Source organism: Serinus canaria, chromosome 13, assembly GCF_022539315.1.
Source record: "Serinus canaria isolate serCan28SL12 chromosome 13, serCan2020, whole genome shotgun sequence".
NCBI classification, from domain to species: Eukaryota; Metazoa; Chordata; class Aves; order Passeriformes; family Fringillidae; genus Serinus; species Serinus canaria.
In genome coordinates, this window is record NC_066327.1 from 12,983,756 (window position 1) to 13,003,810 (window position 20,055).

At 54.6% G+C, this 20,055-nt stretch overlaps 1 protein-coding gene across 3 annotated transcripts in view; it reads left to right on the top strand.

Moving 5' to 3' along the window:
- LARP1 (La ribonucleoprotein 1, translational regulator) overlaps window positions 1–20,055 on the top strand; it is a 45,298-nt gene that overhangs the window by 19,529 nt on the left and 5,714 nt on the right. The window contains exons 1-18 of one of the 3 annotated variants that reach the window (XM_030229364.2): window positions 1,654–1,731; window positions 9,005–9,066; window positions 10,603–10,668; window positions 11,391–11,562; window positions 12,131–12,262; window positions 12,431–12,574; window positions 13,217–13,379; window positions 13,574–13,718; window positions 13,934–14,108; window positions 14,927–15,096; window positions 15,367–15,726; window positions 16,811–16,934; window positions 17,508–17,713; window positions 17,799–17,905; window positions 18,268–18,419; window positions 18,673–18,817; window positions 18,998–19,107; window positions 19,594–19,721. In XM_030229364.2, coding sequence (XP_030085224.1) covers window positions 11,439–11,562; window positions 12,131–12,262; window positions 12,431–12,574; window positions 13,217–13,379; window positions 13,574–13,718; window positions 13,934–14,108; window positions 14,927–15,096; window positions 15,367–15,726; window positions 16,811–16,934; window positions 17,508–17,713; window positions 17,799–17,905; window positions 18,268–18,419; window positions 18,673–18,817; window positions 18,998–19,107; window positions 19,594–19,721 — 2,385 coding nt within the window. In that variant the 5' untranslated portion in view covers window positions 1,654–1,731; window positions 9,005–9,066; window positions 10,603–10,668; window positions 11,391–11,438. Of the gene's footprint in view, window positions 1–1,653; window positions 1,732–9,004; window positions 9,067–10,602; window positions 10,669–11,390; window positions 11,563–12,130; window positions 12,263–12,430; window positions 12,575–13,216; window positions 13,380–13,573; window positions 13,719–13,933; window positions 14,109–14,926; window positions 15,097–15,366; window positions 15,727–16,810; window positions 16,935–17,507; window positions 17,714–17,798; window positions 17,906–18,267; window positions 18,420–18,672; window positions 18,818–18,997; window positions 19,108–19,593; window positions 19,722–20,055 lie in introns of those variants that run through there. The other 2 variants (XM_030229362.2, XM_030229363.2) reach the window with 2 other exon arrangements.

The window sequence follows — 20,055 nt, forward strand, 5'->3', positions numbered from 1 at the left end:
TCAGCACATTTATGGAGACACCTTGCTAGTGGGAGACCTAGGTGTGACCTCCTTAAATTCCTGGGAAAGTTTGCTGCACCTGCTCCTACCACCAAATCACTGTTACTGTCCCCTGCTCCAGGAGCTGGAGTTGGATTTCTGCACTGTGCTGCCTTTGGGTTCCTTGTTCTGTGCAGTCAGGGAGGCAGATTTGCAGCTGTGCAGGCTGAGGGCAAGGTTAAGTGGTCACTTAGCAAATGGCCACTGCTCAGGGAACACTCTGGTCCTGCAGGGAAGCCTCTGCCAAAGTAGCCAGGAAGGTGCAGGAATCACAGCGGGAAGAATTCGAATTGATGCTATTTGAATTACATCACAGTCTCCTTTCTGGAAACCCATTCTGTTCTTTGAGATGACAGGTTTTCCAGAGGCATATTTTGTGCAGAGTTCACACTTTTGCCTTGTACAACCCCTCTCCCCCTCCACTGGCACAGTGGGAGCTGCACAGTCTCCTAGACAGTGTGAATGCTTGGAGCTGGAGGGTCTCTCTGCAGGCACTTGGCTCTCGATTCCTGTCTTTTTGTTGTTAAATATTTACAGTGAGACGTACCAGATGCTTCCTAGGAAGGGTTTTGTCAGTTTCCAAGTCCCCAGATGCAGCTGCAGAAGAGGCTGACGGCCATGAAAGGGCTGGTGTCAGCACGGGTTCAGCACCCTTGCAGTGACCTCCTCTCTCTTGTGCCACGGGCGCTGCTGGCTGTGCTGGATCCAGGCAGAGAGCACCCTTCTGCTGGTTATCAAGAGATTAATAATGTCTGCTCCTCAGGCTTTTTGCTTTTCTTCTGCTTTGAAGCTCTCACTGCAGAGGGAGCAGGTGATGCTCTTGGATTTTGTTGTTGCAGCTTTTTTCTAGGGCCATGTCTCTGCAGCAGTGGTGCTGCCTTGGCTCCCACTCTGTTCTCAGCACACCGGTGTCTGTCTTGGTCACCCAGCCCTGCGGAGGGAGGGGTAGACTGATCCAGGGGGAAAAATTCCTGTCACCAGCTCTGGGCATCACCAGCCCTGGGCATAGAGAAGCCAGCAGCTGGAACGTTGCTGCTGAATGCATCTCCTGTGCTGGTCACACTGGTCAGGTTCCCAGTGTGCCTCCTGCTTTCAAGATAAGCTCCAGGACCTTGGGCTAGGCCCCTGTTTGTTGCTCTTGGTGCTTATCAGCTTTTGCTGCTGACAGGGTGACCGTCTGCAGAGCACTGAGGATGGGGAGGGAGGGTCTCTCAGCCTGGGCTGTGTGCTGGCCTGGCCCCTCCACCCGGGATAGCCTGGATGTGCACACAGGGCTTGCTCCTGTGCCAGGTGTCCCTGTTTTAGGTATTCCAGCTCTTGCTGGATGAGGATCTACCTGAGTGCCATGGAGGTAGGATCTGGGGAGGTGGCAGGTCGGCTCCTCTGAAGGGGGGGCCAGGGAGGAGCAGCCTCGCTAGGTCATCATTTTTCCAACTAAATATAGTTGCCCGTGCTTTCATAAGGTCGGGATTTTTGCATCACGTGACTGTCTTATCCCTCCCAGCCGGCAGCCAGAGTAGGGGATCGTGTGTCTGAATGGGTAATAATTAACTGTTAACTAGCTTTTCATTAGAGCCTGGCAGAACAGGCAGAACGGTGCAGCAGAGGTAAACGGGAGCAGAGGAAACTGCTCCGGATCTCTCCTGGAGGGTGGACACCCCCTTTTAATTTGCAAATCAGTTGTTCCCGAAGGTGAGTGGGCTGGGTTGGTTGTTTTTATTGTTTTGTAAGGAGTTGTGAGTCCTGCGGGATGTCTACCCTTGCTGTCCTGTAGTTCCTGTTCATGTTAACCCTCCCTCTCCCCCACCACTGATTTTAGTTTTTAGGTCATAAACTATCAGCCAGTCTCTGAGCTGGCTTGGGGGAGGGCCTGACCCTCCATCTCCTCCATGATTTGGCTCACTTGCATACCCTGAGCTGCTGCAGCCTTGCCTCAGGTGGCCTCCTGTCCTAGCACTGGGGTGTCCTTGCTGTGCCTCGTGCCCAGAGTGGCACCTGGATCAACTGGACCCTTTTCTCAGGGGCCCAGACTGACGCGGTGTTTTCCCTGCAGCTCCACCTGCTTTTCCAGCCCCTGTCCCTGAACCATTTAACCTGACAGAGTGTTCACAGGTGTCCTTGAAGGCTTTTCTGCCTTCCATGCTGGCAGAGGAATTGCTGGAGATGTGTCTGCACCAGATGTTCTGGGTCAGGCACTAGTGCTGGAGTAGCCTCTCCTGCAGAGGTGGTGGGTACCTTTTCCCTGCTCAGAGAGGCCACGGTGGCTCAGCAGCTGTGGGGGCCTGAGCCAGCCCAGCTTCCTCATTTTGACAGTTTCTGAAGTCTGGTCATCTGGGTGACCTTGGCTGTGTCCCCTGTGCCATGCTTCTTGGTTTCTGGGAACCATTGGTTTCCCCTGGAGAGAATCCTTCATTTGGGATTTTTTTTTTTTTTTTTGGTAGAAAACTGGGTGGGAGGTGGTTCATGTGCAGTCTCATTCTGTGTGTGCCTGGCATCTCAGGGATCGTGTGCAGGACTGCGAGCATGGATTGTATGTCAGGAGTTTCCTAGAAATCCTCTTCAGGGAAGAGGTTTGCTTGAAAAGGCAGTGGAAAGATGTCACTCGCCCTTAAGAGGGAGTTCATTCTCTACCTTTAATAGTAGCTGTCTGTGCCAGGAAGAATCCAGGCTGCCCTCACTGACAGTGTTATGTTAGAAATGCTTGTCGGCGTTTCCTGACCTGCTCCTCCTGGAGTGTAGCTGGTCACAAGTGAAGTGTTTCTGTCTGGGACTGAGAGGCTGCAGTGAAGATGATCATGCATTTTTGGTAAGTCCAGACCCTTCCTGACTCTCATTTGCTCTGGAAATAAATGTCAGACCCTGCAGATAATGCATGTGTGTAGAGCTTGTAGCAGCTTTGTGTGTTTAAAGGAGCAGTGCTGTTCCTCAGCTCCCTGAGGAAGGCTGTTCTGACTGAAGCCCCTGCTCACTGTGAGGATCTGTGCTGCCCATTTGTGCTGTCAGCAGAGATGGGCTCTGCACATGTCTTGGGCTGCTCCTCCTCTTCCGGGGCTTTCAGGACTATCAGCTGAGGGATGTGAGGGCTTGGAGAGCTGGGATTAGAACTCAGATGCCCACACTCAGCCTGTGACAGTGCTGTCCTGGCTCTACCTGCCTCTGCCCCAGCTTCCCTCCCTGCACTTTTCCAGGGCAGACTCCTGAGCTCCTGGAGCTGCCTAGGACACCCAGGTGGGAGTGTTCTCATGCTCTCCATGGAGCTGTCAAATGCCCTTTTTGAAGTTATTTTTAGATAGTGATCTTTGCAGCAGTTGCAGAGCTTACATTGCAGAGAGGTGTAGGCAGCTCCTTGCTTCCTTTGCTATTACAGTAGGGCTTGTACAGTGGAACTTCTGCTGAGGAGCTGTGGAAATTTGCTTGGAAGGCTTTGAGCTATGGTGCTTGCAGCTTATCTCCTGCTCCAGCTGAGCAGGCTTCCCACGAGCTTTACAAGCCTGAATCCTGCTCAGGCATCCACCTTAAGGATCCAGTCCTCTGCTTGGTCCTGACCTTGGCCATTCTTCTGCAGTTTTTCTTGCATGTGCAGGAAACTTCTGGTGTTGCTGAGGTGTTGCAGGTATTCCTCTTACCTTTGTAAGCAAAGCCAAACGCTGCTCCTGGGAGGTGTGAGACCATGTGCTGTGAGTGGTGGGTTTGACTGTGGTTCTCTGCAGTCCCCAGGAGCAGGTGGGAGTCCCTGTTGTGGAGGCACCGACCCACTTGTGCTGGAAGATGTCCTTGTGCTAACATCTCATTTAAAGCTGGAGAACTCCATCCAGTGCTCCCTTGCTTCCCCCTCCATGCACTCCTGTGCCTCTGGCTGCGGCTGTGATTTGGTGGGAGGTAGAGCTGTAAAACATAGCAAACCTAGAGGAGGTGCAGTCTGTGGGCTGAGCCTGTCCTGAACCTTTCTGGCTTTGTGTGCCTTGTGATGCCTTCAGCAAAATGTGAGCATGCCAAGCAGTCAGTGCTATAAATCCCAGGCTTTTCCGCTCGTGTGTGGAGCTGCAGCAACGAGTGTTTCCCATCTCAGCTCTGGCGCAGGGCTGAGGCCATGCTGGGAGCAGCTCCTTGGGAAGGCAGGGCAGGAGTGGATCCTGCTGATGGGTCTCTGGGGACAGCTGCACCTCTCTGCATATAGGGGTGCTGCCAGTGTCTACCTGGGGAGGCTGAGGTGCCCTCCCATCTGCTGATGCTTTCAAGGCCCTTTGCAGCAAGGGTGTGTTGCCCACCACAGCCTCTTGTTGATCCAGAAATGAGTTCAGCACCCACAAAAGGAGCATAAAGTGTTTGCTCATCCCCCAAGGCTTGTCTGCCTGTAACTTCAGGGGGTCCTCTTTGGGGTGGACTCAAAAAGAAAAGAGCTTTATCGCTTCCTGCAAGAGATGGGCTGCTGGTGGGAGCACGGATTGTTGTTGGCTTGCACATCACATCTGGCCTGCAGGACTGGTCCTGCAAATGACTGCTCCTGCATGCTCTTGGTGGACATGAAGCTCACCAGCTGTGTCCTCTGATGGCTTGGGCAGGCTTAAAATGCAAGTCCTGCACTGAGTGCATGAGTGCCACAGGAGAGTCTGTGGATCCATGTCATGCCCCTGCAGCTGTGCAGATCAGGTCACCCTAGGAGAGAGATTCCTTGAGGCCTGGAGCAAGGACGGGGACAGGGTTGGTGGCCTGAGTTTCTCATGTTGGGAAGGTAGGGATGCACCTTTGGAGCTGTTGGCTCCCTAGGTATTCTTTTAGGCCAGGAAGAGAATTCTTGCAGCCACAGTGGGGTCTTGGCAGGTCTGCTTGTGGCGGGTGGGTCTGTCTTACAGGAATTTCTTTGAGGGTTGGTGCTGTTTCACCACCTCTTTCCTGTGTGTCAATACCCCGGGAGGGACTCTCCTGCCCTCACAGAATGACTCTGAAGGAGCTGTCTGTCTCCTGGGAAAACAGATAATCCCATGCAGAAACATTTTTTAGCATTTTTCTCAGCTCACTCTTGCCCAAGCTGCACTTGCTCTTTCTCACCCAAAAACCTCAATGCCAGAGCAGGTGTCCAGTTGTGTTGGCTATGACTTACAGTCTTCACATGTGCCAAGAGTGTTCTGTGGAGTGTGGGATGGAGGGAGGATTGTTTGGAGACAGAAGGGTGAAGTGGATCCTGGTGGACCGCTGGGCATGTGGCTCTCTGTCTCCCACAGAACCTTCAAGCTCCTGCCAGGGCTCTGGGGAAACTGGGGATACTGGTTTGGCTCCTGCAGCCCCATCAGGAGCTGCATCACAGAGCATGCGCCCCTGCCTGAGCCTCTTCAGCACAAAGTCCGGGCTCTTGGCTTGGAACCTCCTTTATCAGCAGTTTCTGGTAGATGCCAGACTGTGGATCAGGGAGCAGGATGGCTCCTTTCTGTCGACCTGGCTGCTGGGGAAGGAGGGGGTGCTGTGTCAGGGACAGTGTGCCAGAGCTGAGGACTCTGCATTCCTGCTGGGAGCCTGGGCTGCCCTCTGAGGCTGTCCCAGCTGCTGCTGGAGCCCTTGTCTCCATTGCACAAGTGGTGCACATCTGGAGCAGGCATTACAGCACTCTTGCTCTTGCTATAGGTACAGGTATTTCTGCAGTAATGCCAGGTCTCTGCCCAGCACTGCAGGTTTATTCCCTCTCTTCATGTACCTTCTCCAAAATTCCATTATAAATTCCATTGGATGCACAGAAAGGCAGAAAACCAGTTGCTGGGTGTTTGGTCTCATTTTCCCAGATAAGTTAGTTGATATGTCTCCTTGGCTGAGTTCAGTTCAGTGATCATACCTCAAATGTCCCTGGTGGGGTGGAGGGATATTTAGCTGTGGATCTGCTGTGACTCTGGCTGTCTGGTAAGAGGCATTTGCTCACCTGGATGCCCCTGTGAGCCTCCCACCCCAGGGCTCTGTGCCCCAGCCAGGTGTGGGCTGCAGGAAAGCACGAGTGGTCTGCACAGCCTTGGCCTTGGTGTTGGTCAGGTGCATTTGGGAGTGAGTGTCCAAAGCCGGGGAGGGCTCTGCCTGTGGCACTGCCACAGGAAGGGTTTGGCTGTGATAGGAGTGCTGGGGCTGCTGTGGGTGCTCTCACCTGTGCCTCATCCCCTTGGTTGCTAAGGAATAATCTCCTCGTGGCTGGGCAACCCCATGGTTGGACAAACGATCAGGTTCTGGCTGCAGGCAGCAGATCAAAACTCAAGACCTGCTTTTTTGTTCTTGGCTGTGCCAGCATCTGCTCTGTGGCTGCAGGCAAAGCTGCTCCTTGCTTCCCTGCCCGCTGTCCCCGTGCCAGCGTCACACCACTAAACCCTGGCTCCTGCTGCAGCTGTTTTGTCTGTCCCCTCACACAGAGGGGCCCTGTTTTTCAGGACGTGGTCAGGCACTGCTAGTGCAACTGAAATTACTTACTGCCTCCAAACAGATGCAAAAGGATGATTGTGAGACACCCAGAGGTCTGAGACATCTGTCAGCAGCTTTTAAAGGCTGGGCTGTGAACTAGGGCAGCATCCAGTGTCCCTCAGTGCTTGTGCTGAGCTCCTGTGTGGGATGAGCAGCACTCATTTGCTCTCCACTTCCCAGGCTGATGCAGTAAGGTTTTCCTGCAGGGGGGCTTTTCAGCTGAAGACCACAAGATGTGTTGCTGGTGCCCTTGGTTATGATGCTGTGCCCTGGAGGGTGCCAGGCATGCATGGCCTCTGCTTGCTGTGGTCTTGGCTCAGCAAATGCTGTGTCTGGCCACGTGTCCACCAGCACAGTCACAGCCTCTCCTACTTTGGTCTCCACTGTAAATTGCTGGAGCTCCATCCATGTTCCACAGCCTCCCTCCCTGCTGGACTGCAGCCCTTTGCTTTGTGTTTTGTCTTCTGCAGCACTCTGCAAATGCTAATTAGTCTTCTCAGCACCTCAGCGAGATAAGGGATCCCTGTTCATATCTTGCAGATAAGGAAAGCAGCAGAACTTGTTTCAAACAATCTCCTCCCTCCCCCGAAGAGATGATGGAGTCTGTGGCACCTGCCCCTACAGCCTGTGCCCCTTGGTCCTCGTCCTCTTTCACTGCTGCTTGTGAGGCCCCTCTCTTTGACTGGTTCCCAAAAAAAAGGCACGAGAACATCTATGGCCTTGAGGCAGCTGCAGGAAAGGTCTGGGTGCTGTTGCTGTGAGCGCTGGGGCTGTGCTGTGGCTGGGAGCAGGCACTTGGGTGGGATCCTTGCAGAGTGCTGTCCCTGCTGTCCCCCAGCCCCAGAGATCAGCCTGATCAGGCTGTGCCAGTCCCATCAGTGCTGTTGGAGCAAGCAGGGGTGCTCTGTGTCTGTGGAAAGCCAGGCTGACTGTGGGTTTGTGCTCTAGCTCCTGGTGCCTTTTGAAGCTATATTTAGTTGGTGACATCTGTGGGTGTTACATGGAGGATTTTGGGGGTGGTTTTGAAAGTGCTGGCTCTTCCTACACTAGCAGGGAAGTTTAAAAGCCCTGTGGCAAGCTTTGTGCCATGGAGCCAAGATTCTCAATGAAGTGCACATGGAATAAATGAGGGACACGTGGGCCTGCTGCTGCTCATGAAGGGAGGCACTGCAGGTGGGTTGGGGAGGTCCTGGGGGAAAAGGGGAGGGTTCAGGGACCCAGCTTAGAGCTTGGACTCTTCTGGACTTGAAGTCCCCATGCAGGAGCCATAGGAAAAGGAATTGGGGAAGGGGAATGCACATGGCTCTGTCCTGCCATGTCTGACTCTGCCTTATTGACACTTCAAAGCCTCCAGCTCTGGGCAAGGCCAGGATGAATCACTGGTTTTGAGGCTTAGAAGGGGACTGGTTTTGATCATCCAGGCAAAGTTGTCCAGCCTTTCAAGGAGATCAAAGGCAGCTTTGAGCAGAGCTGAATAGGCTACTCAGGGTGTTTCCCCGGGCATCCCTTGATAGCTGTGCTGATCCTCCCACCCTCACCCTACCCCAGTCAGGGCTGCTTTACTTCTAAACAAAGCCAGTGAGTCAGCAGAAATCCTCACTGCAGGAGCCTGGCACCTGGCACAGGCTGCCCTTTGGGGCAGGGCCCAGTGGGCTCTCCTTCCCCTGTGGAGCACCAGTGTCCTGGAGGAGACCCTCATCCTTTTGGGGCTAGTTTGTGTTGGGCAGAGCTGTGCTGCTCTCCTTCTTGGTCTCTGTGTGCCCTCTGTGAGCCTGATGACAGACTTTGCAACCGGACCTGAGGGACAGAGCAAGCTGAATTCCTGTTTCTGCTTGTAAGGAGGTGGTGTGTGAGCTGGAGCCAAGATGGGCCATGGTGAGGTTGAGATCTTGACTTGCTGTGAGGTCTGTGGTGCTGTGAACCCCAACAGTCTCACTCTGATATGTTAAAACACCCCAGAGGTGCTTCAGTGCCTAAATACTTTCATCTGTAGCAGGATTTAGGCACTGGCTCATTGTCTCTGTACATTTACTCTCTTGAACTTACTCTCCCTGCTGGGATGCCTGACTTCAGCCCAGGTTTCAGCAGCCGCAGATTTTGCATCTCTCTGTCAGAGCCCTGCTCTGCTCCCTGGGGAGCACTGGCCTCATGGTGCCGTGATGGGAATTGGCTTTTCAAGGGCATGTTTGTTCGCTGTTCTGTGGGTGCTTTGCAGCATGAGCTGAGCTCCTTGCCCCCCCTGCTCCCTGGCTGGGGAGGGCAGAGCTAAGGCAGGGACTGCCATCCTGCAGCAGCATGGGGTTAAAAGTCCATCTCTGGGCAACCTGGATTGGTCAGGAGTTTTCTGATCTTAATGGGGCAGTTCTGAGACTCGAGTCAGGAGCTGGCTGTGTTTTCTGTTTACCTTCTCCTATTAGCCCTCCTTTGCTCAAGGGGGAGCTGCTTTGCTTCCTACCCACGTCTCTCCAGAGCCAGCACTCCCACTCACAGCCCTCAGCTGTGTTTTAACACTTTTGTTGTCCTTCTCTTGCAGAACTTACAACTCCAGCGAAAGTGGTGAGGGCTGCCAACCCGAGACAGAGGAAAGGAAGCAAGGTAAGGCTCTGCCTGCTCTCCTCTCAATGGCCCCCAGTTTCTGGTGCAATTGTCAGTGCTGCATGAGCCTCTTGAGGGTCGGGAGAGCAGAGCTGTCCCTTCACAAGCTTGGTTGTGGAGAGGGTGATGTGCTGGCCTTGTTCTCCATCTCCTCTTCAGCATTTTAGGAGTCTTGCATGCTGCTGTGACTGGTTTTCTGCCCAGCTAGGTCAGGGGAGACCTTCTTACCTCTCCTCTAACAGGGAGGCACTTGGAGGAGTCCTGGATGTGGAAAACCTCTCACCCAGCTGTGAGGACACCCCACATTCCTTGTGGGCTCAGCCCGTGCCCAGTCCTGCTGTGTAGGCAGGGTGTGACAGTGGTGTGTCTGCAGCTCTGTCCTTCCTTGTGCAGTCTGTTCCTCCCTGGCACACACAGAGCCAGGGAAATTGATGTCAGACAAAGCCACTCCTCTGAAGGAACCAGGGCAATTTGTTCCAGGGAATCAGTGGTGATGGAGGGACAGTTTCTTCTGGGGCACAGCTGGGGACAGGGGCTGTTGGTGTTGGCTCCCAGCAGCCAGTAGAGATGTATCTGCAACTTAATAGGACTTTCCTTCTCTGTTCCATTTTGGAGAAAGGAAGGCCCTAGGATGGGTGGTGATCCTGTCTGTGAAACAGGCATGGCCCTGAACTGGAATTGGTTTTCCCAGGAAACTTGCCTCCTGGGCAGAGGAGCATTTCACCTGCATGTAAAGATGTGATCTCCTGAGGGATAAAAAATTCCTTTGACTCCAAATTAATTCAGAAATAACAATCCCACAAGGGCAAGGAAGAGCTTCTGTGCCCAAATATGATTCCTTTGGTACCTGAGCAGCTGTTTCACTTCTTTCCTCTGTCCTGCAGGTTCTCTGAAACCTGAAAGAGATAGAAAGGATGGTAGTTAGCAGGTCATTTATTCAGCTGAGAAGTAGTTGATGTTCCCTTGTGTGGCCATGGGGTGACTGGAATGAGGGAGTTCCCTTCACTTGCTTGAGTTTTCTCACCCACTCTTAGACTATGCCCTTGTTTTGTTGGCAGCACATGGTGGTTGTAGTTTAGTACTTGACTGGGGCTGTGTCTGGCTGTGGCTGCCACTAGCTGGAAGAGCTTCTTCAATGGAATGTAGTTGCATCAGGTGTATTTAGAATGCTGTAAGCTGAGTTCTTTCCCTGTGCAAGGGATGGTGCCTGTAATTGAGTGAATTACCCTGAGCAATCTGCTGCCAAATGCTGCTGCTGGGGCAGAATACTTGGTGAGAGGCTGGGAGCTTGCAGGAGTGGTGGCAGCCTCATTGCAATGTCTGATGGACATAAACTTGTCTGCAGCTGTTTGGAGTTAGTTCAGGGTTCCTGCTTTGGTGGGGAGAGGGGTTGTGTGTGTGCAGTGTGGGGGTCCCCCTCCAGCCTCCTGGGTACAGCTGTTTGTGGGACAGTGGTGGGAAAGCATTCTATTCTTCCCTGCTGCAGGGAGCACCTGCAGCTTTGTGCACTAACAGGACCTTTCTCTTTGATACCAGGTTGGTGACTTTGGTGATGCCACGAATTGGCCAACACCTGGAGAAATAGCCCACAAGAGTGTCCAGGTGAGAGCACAAAACCTCTGGATGGGCAGGATAAAGCCCTTGCAGACCTCCCTATCCCTCTGGAAGCACTGGCTGAGCCAGGCCATTTGGGGTGCTGAGTGTCAGTGCAGAGGCAGCCAGGAATAGTGTGCAGGGAATTTCCTTTTAGGGCTGCCTCCCTCCCTCAGTGCTATTCTGGGAACCTGGAGCCCAGTCTAAGCCCTGGGCTGGCTGGAGCAGGTAGGCCAGCTCCCAGACCTGCTCTCCTCAGGGCTGCTCTGTGCAGGAAGGGACTGGGCCAAGGTCAGGAGCTCCACAGGAGGAACTGAAAATGCATGAGAAGGGATTGGTGTGCTCAGGGGGCTCGGCCCTTCCTCCCTGCTGAGGACATGGGTGCCATTGAAACCTTTCTATTTTTGGATGCTGCTCTGCTCGCTCCTGGCTGGCTGTCAGGGCAAGGTGGTCACTCACCCTTTTGTCACAGGGGCAGTCTGATCCTTTACAGGGCAGGCTCATCCATGAGCAGAAGGTCTCCCTGTCAGCCCATATTGGTGTCTCAATGAGCCCTTGCCCTGCTCAGCCATGAGCCCTTCCCTAGGAGCAGGACATCTCTGGGAGGTACAGAGCAGGGATGCACCCAGCCTAGGGCAGAGTCTTCCTGTTCCTCCTGGGACAGCTGGGGGCTGCCTCCAGCTCCTCACTACTCCCACCTCTCACTTTTTCCTGCCCTGGTGTGTCCCCAGCAGCCACACAAAGCACCATCCCTTCGGAAGCTTCCTGTCAAGAAAGACATGAAAGAGCAGGAAAAGGGAGATGGGAGCGATGGCAAAGAGAGCCTGAAAACCAAATCTGATGAGTCTGGGGAGGAGAAGAATGGTGATGATGACAACCAGAAGTCAGCCCAGAAGAAGAAAGGTAAGGCAGGAGCTGGTGGGGGCAGTCCCCCAGGCTCAGCTTCTCTTTCCCCTCCCAACCAACCCTCAGGCAGGTGGAAGCATCCTCTGCCTTCTCTGGAGGCCTTGCTGCAGGACATGATCCCAGTGCAGGGACAGCTGTGGGAAAAGGTGTTTGCAGGCTTCAGGTGTCATTTTGGTGGGAGCAGGTGGAGCAGAGCCCAAGTAGGGGCAGGGCAGGAGCCTGCCTTCCCGTGTGCTCCATGGTGGCACAGAGCAGTCCTTCACTGTGGGTTCTATTAGCTGTGGTTGACACGTGGGCTCAGTCTGGCCTGAGCCTGGGCAGGCAGAAAGGGGCAGAGGAAGGACAAGTGCTCCAACAGTTGCCACAGGCAAGTTCTGACTCACGTCCCTCCATGTCTCAGAGTCCCCATCAGAGCTTTTCTGCATCCAGTGAGGCCTGGAGGAGCATCAGAGGACAGGGTCTGTCTGAATGGCCCTTCTGCATTCTCCCCTCCGTGTGTGGGGGCTGTGGGGAAGGAAGCAGACACTCTTAACCTGTGTCACACCCAAACCCTGTCCTTTTGCAGGCAACAAACACAAGTGGGTCCCTCTGCAGATAGACATGAAGTCAGAGGTGCCCAGGGACAAGACGGCCTCTCGGAACAACCGGCAGAACGAGCAGCACAGGCACCCCTCCAACAACCGCAGCGAGCTCAAAGGTGGGGCTCAGGCTGGGGACCCTCCTGGCCTGGCCACGGGGCAGAGCAAGCCCTGGTGACCAGGGAGCAACTGCCCTGCATTCAGAGGGCTCCAGGTGCCGTGGGCTTGCTCTGGGGAGGTGCTGTCATGCCCTAACTCCCCTCCTGCCTCTCCTTCCCCTGCTGCAGGCTGGCACCCTGACAACAAGCACGAGCGCAGCTGGCAGGACCACGACGAGACCTCCAGCGTGAAGAGCGAGGGAGGGGCCGTGCGAGGAACCTTCCGGGGCCGGGGCCGTGGCCGGGGCAGGGGCCGGGGCCGTGGCAGAGGAGGTGATCATTGTGTGTGTGTATGGGGGCTCTTGTGACTGCAGGGAGAGTGACACAGTGTGCAGAGCTCTGTGTCTGCGTGCCTGGGAGATCTGGGGCTCTAAAGTAGGCTGGGGAGGGCAGAGCACTCCAGGGGTACATAGGAATATTGTGGCAGGTCACTGCAGCCAGTAAGTTGAGCTGCTGTTAACAAAGCAAATAAGTCATACTAGTATTTTTATAAAAGCAGATGTCTTCCTGCTACTCAGACTTAAGTTCTTTTTCATGTTTTCTGCCCCTTGCAATACCTCTGTGAGCAGGAATTGAAGCATGTTGATAGTCTGTGAAAGCTTTATGCCATTTGAGAGCCAAGCAGGAGTTACGGCTTGGGTGAGAAAGAGCATCTGCCCTGACATTTGACTCAGCAGTGTCCGTGCTGACACTGATGCAGCTTCAGTGTAGGGCCTTTGTGTCAGCTGGGCTGCCCAGTTACCCTTGAGTAAGAAGGTTCCTGGCCTCTTCTGTGGCAGAGAGCAGGAGGGATGTGGGTGCTCCACTGTGGACTTCCGGGGAATCCTCAGGAAGAGGGAAGTATTTGTGCAGGAGTCCACCCCCATCTGGCAGGGCAGACCCCAGGGGCTCTGTGCTGACCCTGGTGTCCCCCAGGGCACTTTGACTACCAGTATGGGTACCGGAAATTCGAGGGCTCGGACGGCTCCCGCACCCAGAAGTACGCCAGCAACATCACCTACTACTTTGACAACATCAGCAGTGCTGAGCTCTACAGCGTGGACCAGGAGCTGCTCAAGGACTACATCAAGAGGCAGATGTGAGCACCACCTCCTGTCCTTGTTGGGTGGTGGGGACTGTCCAGCCAATCCCATGGGAAGGGTTAGAGCTGATGTGTCGACTGTGCTTTGCTTCCAGCACCGGGCACATCTGGGCTCCCCAGGCTTGCTCCCCTCAGTGTGTTTGGGGGTTATTTCCTTGGGGGTGCCTCTCACTGACATGTTGTCTATGCAGAGAGTATTACTTCAGTGTGGACAACCTGGAGCGGGACTTCTTCCTGCGGCGCAAGATGGACTCGGAGGGTTTCCTGCCCATCACGCTGATCGCCAGCTTCCACCGCGTGCAGGCACTGACCACTGACATCAGCCTCATCATCAAGGTGAGGGCAAGGAAAGGGGACCTTTCCTCCTTGTTCTGCTTCTCATCGTCCCTGTGTAACGCCTGTTCGCTGTGGATGAGGTGCAAGTGGAGCTTTCTCTTGTTCTTGACTTGCTCCTGCCTCCTGTTAGTCCTCCCGAGGAGGAATGGCTTGGGCTGACCCCCTCAATATGCCAAAGCAAGGCCCTGAGTTAACCAAGTACTGCTTGGTTCCAGGCTCTGAAGGACAGCAAGGTGGTGGAAATCGTGGATGAGAAGATCAGGAGAAAAGAGCAGCCAGAAAAATGGGCTCTGCCTGGCCCTCCTATGGCAGACTACACACAGACAGACTTCTCACAGTTCATCAATTGCCCTGAGTTTGTGCCCCGGCAGAGCTTCCAGAAAGAGACTGGTGAGCACTGGGGGAATGGGGAGGGACCTGTGGGGTGCCGTGCTGGGACTGCAGCATGAATGAGACCCTGAGAGTGAGGAGTGTTCTCAGGGCAGGGCTCTACCATCGCCTTTATGTTTGGTGGTGGGAGCTGGTGTCCTTGGACTGCCAGAATGCTATTGCCTCCAGGCATGGGGTAGTGTGAGAGACTGAGTGTGGCTTGTTCTCTGTTAGGGCTGAAGGGATTCAGAGTCAGTCCTGCTGAAAGTGTCTTTGCTTGCTTGGAAACAGTCTACAGCTGCTGGGCAGAGCAGAGGACACTTGTGAATCCAGCCTTCCTTTACTGGCTGAGGACGTACTGGGCACAAATTGGGCAGCAGCTGTGGAGCTATCAACCAAATGCTGCAGAAGGGTCTTCTGTCCTTCATGGGCTTCCCATGCTCTTGTCACCTCATCCTACGGGGGCTGGCAGGAGCCCAGGGCTGGGCCTAAGAGCCCATGTGAAGGATCTTGGGGCTGCCATAAGAGTTTTGACAAAAGATCTGGCTCCAGACTCTCTCTGGAAGGTTTCCCAGAGAGCAGCAGAGCACCTGCTTTGGGCTTTGTATGTCTGGGAAGCTGTCACCTGCAAAGCTCTGTGGCCACCCTGGCATCATAGCTTTAACTGGAGATTCCCACTCTAGCACTTGTGGGCACTGTGCTGGTTAACCTTGGCCACTGTGTGCCAGTTAGTCCTGCAGGCTGTGCCATGCTGCCAGAATGGTTGGGTAATTTGTAACTACACCCCCTGGGTTCCCTTCCATCCCTCTAAAGTAGTTTGTGGCTCTTGTTGGCTCCAGAGTCTGCTCCAGGCTCCCCACGTCCTGCCAGCCCAGTCCCCACCAAAACAGAGGAGGTCAGTAACCTGAAGACAATGCCCAAGGGCCTGTCCACAAGTCTGCCAGACCTGGATTCCGAGACATGGATTGAAGTGAAGAAGAGACCCCGACCTTCCCCAGCCAGGCCCAAGGTAAGTGATGTAGGAGCTGTTGGTTTGGGAGTCTCCCAGTGGTTGGAGTGGCTTGGATCATACATGGGTAGGTTTCAGTCAAGTAGGGTCTGTTGGGAATGATGTCCCAGTCTTTCCTGTGTCCATCTGAGCCCCTTTGGAGCTGCTCCTCAGTGGTGTAAATGAAGTGTTCTCCCCAGACAGGCTGGGGTAAAGAAACAAGGGGCAAGAGCTGGGTCTTGTGTCACTGTGGGGTCTTTACCCTGTGTCACCCTTCCCCCCAACCTGCAGAAACCAGAGGAGTCAAAGACACCGCAGCAGCAGAAGCAGAAGGACCAAGATGAGCCTGAGGAGCTCGACTTCCTCTTCGATGAGGAGATGGAGCAGATGGACGGGCGCAAGAACACCTTCACCGACTGGTCAGACGAGGACTCGGATTACGAGATCGACGACCGCGACGTGAACAAGATCCTCATCGTGACCCAGACCCCCCCATACCTGCGCCGCCATCCCGGCGGGGACAGGACTGGCAACCACACCTCCAGGGCTAAAATGAGCTCAGAGCTGGCCAAGGTGATCAATGATGGGCTCTACTACTACGAGCAGGATCTGTGGACAGAGCAGTTTGAGCCAGAGTATTCGCAGATCAAGGTGAGAGTGGCTGATCTGAGGACGGGAGGGATCCGTGGGGAGTCTCGTGTGCAGCAGTGTGAAAAGGGCAGTGCAGTGGGTTACAGCCTGTTCATGGGGTAGAGCTATACTGGGATTAGTCCTCTTGCAGTGTTAGGGATTCTTGGCTGCCAGCATCGTGTTTGGCCATACCAGGGAGATAAACACAGCGCTGTAACCAGACATGAGGCTACAGCCAGGTAAACAAAGTGCCAGTAGTGAGGTGACCTGGAACATGGGGCCCATTGTTCTGCTGTCTGCCAGGATCTCAGCTGGCAGTGCCAGATCTGTGCAGGGAACTGGACGTCTCTGCACTGCCCTTAGTGCCCTGTGCTTTGGGCACAGCCTGTTGGAGATTGTGTGTTGGGGAAGGATTCATAGGTGACTGGGCTGCACTTGGCCTGTGCTGTTCTCCATTTTGGTGTCAGTTTGCATAGACGTGGGCTTTTTATAGAAAGCCCATCTGCTGTTTTGAAACGTTTGGGTCCCAACTTGGTGACTCTCACTTCCAGGGACTTGCCTAGACTCATGGCTGTGGGATGGGATGACTTATTGGAGCTGCCAGCTGGGCTTGGTGCTTCTAAGTTTGATACCTGGCCCATTGCTGAAGCAGTGCTGCTCTCTGGGGTGACAGAAGCTGAGGGTGATAGGGACAGTGTGTGTTTGGATGTGCTCTGCTGCCAGCATGGCTGTGAGGATGTGGGGAGGAGTGCTCTAGGGACACAGGACGGTGGCAGGGGGTCTTGGCCAAAAATGGGTCACTGAGCTCATGTTGAGCTTTACTGCACTGTCTCTGACCTGGCTGGTAAAAGCCTTAAAGAAGCAGGTGCTGGTTAGTGAAGCTAACTGGGATCCCTGAGAGCTTGGCAACATCAGTGGCTCAGATGTGGCCTTTGCAGTGCCCAGTGTTCTGTCTGCTGCATCTTCCCTTCCTGCCCCTGTGCAGCCAGTGCCCTCTGGGCACCCGTGCCCTGTGACTGCCTTTGGGGCCCAGTGTTGTGACTGTTGCTCAGGCAAGAGCTATGGTTGTGAGTAGTTTCTTCACCATCTTCCTTCTCCAATGCAGCAAGAGGTGGAGAACTTCAAGAAGGTGAATATGATCAGCAGGGAGCAGTTTGACACCCTGACCCCAGAGCCTCCCGTGGATCCAAACCAGGAAGTCCCTCCTGGTCCCCCCAGGTTCCAGCAAGGTAAGAGATGGGTCATGAATGGATGGGACCAAATTTGTGCAGGCTTCTCATGCTGAGAGGTTCTTAGAGGCTGGGTAGCAGCTGGGGAGAAGGAACTGGGATCACAGGTGTAGGGGATTATCTAGTTCACAGAATATTGAGTTGAATCTTTCCCAGATTAATGTAGAGCTCTGGAAGAGGAGCCCAAAAGCAGGGGTGTCCCAGTGGAGTGAGGAAACCGTAGCAGGCTCAGATGTAGTTCCTGGGATTTGTCTTTCCTCTTGGACCCTCTCTGAGTACTTGGAAGGCAACTGCCTGCTGGACCTTGTTTGCCTGTGTGACACCAGGGCTGTGTCCTTGGAGACAGGGATTTGTTGCTGCTCTTAACCACTAGGAAGCAGATACCTTGTGGGGGAGCTCTTTGCACCTGCTGCTCGGATTTGGGCTTTCTGGCCAAACTGGATTTTAGGCTGCTTGTGTGGGAGAGCTGGGATGTGTCCCTGCATTCCTGCCCCTGCTGCTTCCATCTGCTGGCTGGTAGTGCCTCGGTGCCCGGAGCCCAGGCTGACACAGGGCGGGGGTTTCTCCCTGCAGTACCTACAGACGCTTTGGCCAACAAGCTCTTCGGAGTCCCTGAGCCTTCCACCATCGCCCGCTCTTTGCCCACGACCGTCCCAGAATCGCCCAACTACCGCAACGCCAGAACGCCCCGCACGCCGCGCACGCCGCAGCTCAAGGACCCCACACAGACGCCGCGGTTCTACCCCGTGGTGAAAGAGGGCAGGACGATAGATGCCAAGGTGGGAGCAGGCTGGGCTGGGGGACAGGCAGGAGCTGGGGCCTGAGGAGGAAGGGAGCACATCTGTGATGCTCTGTGTCTTGCAGACTCCACGGAAGAGGAAGACGAGGCACAGTTCGAATCCTCCAATGGAGTGCCACGTGGGCTGGGTTATGGACTCCAGGGAGCACAGGCCCCGGACTGCCTCCATCAGGTACCAGTGACAGGCCTGCAGGAGGCAGAAATGGGAAAGGGAGGGAGTGTGGGAAGGAAGGGGAAAGCAGTATCTGGTCTTGTAGGGGAGGTCTCCTGTTAAGTGACTGCAGAAAGGACAGGGATCAAACCTGCCCTTCCTGGAAAGGCTTGGGGGAAATCCGTGGCCGTGGAGAGTAGCAGGATGAGACTTGATTAGAAACATTGGTCCCCTTCCTAGTACACTGCTCCATGGCTCATGTCCCAAGCCCAGGATAGTGACACAGTGTGGGTGGGACCAACAGACAGGTGGGGTGGAGTGTGACCCCCCCCCCCCCCCAGGTGATGCCAAGGAAGGGTGCTGACAGCAGTCTTTCCTCTCAGCTCCAGCCCCTCGGAGGGAACCCCGGCTGTTGGGAGCTATGGCTGCACCCCACAGTCCCTGCCCAAGTTCCAGCATCCCTCACATGAGCTGCTCAAGGAGAATGGCTTCACACAACACGTCTACCACAAGTACCGGCGGCGCTGCCTTAACGGTAGGGACCCTGCACTGAGGGAAGGGACAGGGTGTCTGTGCTGCCATGCTGGGGACAGGAACATGGCAGGGATGGACAGAGGGAGGGTCCTGCAGGACAGCCCTGCTGTGTCCCCACGGTTTCTGGCGAGCATAGGCTGTGCTCATGGTGTCCAGAGCTGGGGCTGGCTGTCATCACAGGGCCCTCCTGCACATGAGCCCCTGATTCCCCGGGGGAGGATTGGCTTTGTAATCATCCCCTCTTCCCCAAACAGAGCGAAAACGACTGGGCATTGGTCAGTCCCAGGAGATGAACACGCTTTTCCGGTTCTGGTCCTTCTTCCTCCGAGATCACTTCAACAAGAAGATGTATGAGGAGTTCAAGCAACTGGCTGTGGAGGATGGGAAGGAGGGATACAGGTAAGAGAGGAGGGATAGAGTGGCCTTTTCTCAGGGTTTGGCCTTTTACAGGGCTCACAGCAAATTAAGGCAGTGCCTCTGCCTTGCTTGAAGGTGGGTCTGGGGTTGTTCTCAGTCTCCTGCTGCTGCTCCGTGTTGTGTGGAGCAGTGTCTGAGCTGCACGTGCTGCTCCCTTCCCAGGTACGGTCTGGAGTGCCTTTTCAGATACTACAGCTACGGGCTGGAGAAGAAATTCCGGCCAGACATATTTAAGGACTTCCAAGAAGAGACCATCAAGGATTATGAAGCTGGTAGGTGCCTCCTTTGGCTTCCCTGGGATTGGCAGTGATGCACCTCAGCTGCATGGTGCTCCTGAGCATCTTCTCATCATTTTGGGGAAGCCACATAGTGCTGTATGTTGAGGACTGGAATGTCCTGTTGCTCATTTCACAGGAGGGGGTTGAGTTCACCATTGTGAAAATTGCTGGGGCTTGGAGGAAGGCAGGGGGAGGCTGCAGCTCTGCCAGAGCATTCCTGTACAGGCACCATTTCCTGTGGGATTCTCAGAGCGCTGCAGTGGTTGAGCCTTGTCACCACCAAGTCAGCTAAGCCTGGGGACATCCCAAGTGGGGAGCTGCCCAGGACTGATGTAGGTTGCTTCCCTCCAGGTGTTCCATCTTGCCTAGGCTGTGCCCACCAGCAGGACAGTAGGGTTTGTGGGGAAGCCTGGAGGAAACGTGACTTGTTTGGTTTTTGTCTTGCTGACATCTGGATTGGTTTTTTATTTTTCCCTCCAGGGCAGCTCTATGGGCTGGAAAAGTTCTGGGCCTTCTTAAAATATTCCAAAGCCAAAAATCTGGACATTAACAGCAAACTGCAAGAATACCTCAGCAAGTTCAAACGCCTCGAGGACTTCCGAGTAGATGTGAGTAGACACAATTCCTGCAGCACACTGAGGGTCCCTGCAGACAGTCCTCTGAGGGTGGAGGATTTTGGGGGGGTCCCCAAGCAGTGGCAGGAGGGGGGGCAGTGACACCTACTGTCACTCCCAGTCATTGCAGCCAGGCCGGGAACAAACTGCGGGATTGGAATATGGCAAACCCTCTCAGTGGGGGATAACAGAGCTGGGTGAACCTGTGCTCCCTGGTGAGGAAAGGGAGCTTTGATGGTTTGAGTAGAGCCAGCATTGTGTGGAGCTTTGGCTCCCAAACTTCTGGACTCTGCCTCTATGTGGGAAGCAGGTGACTAAGAGCAAGTTG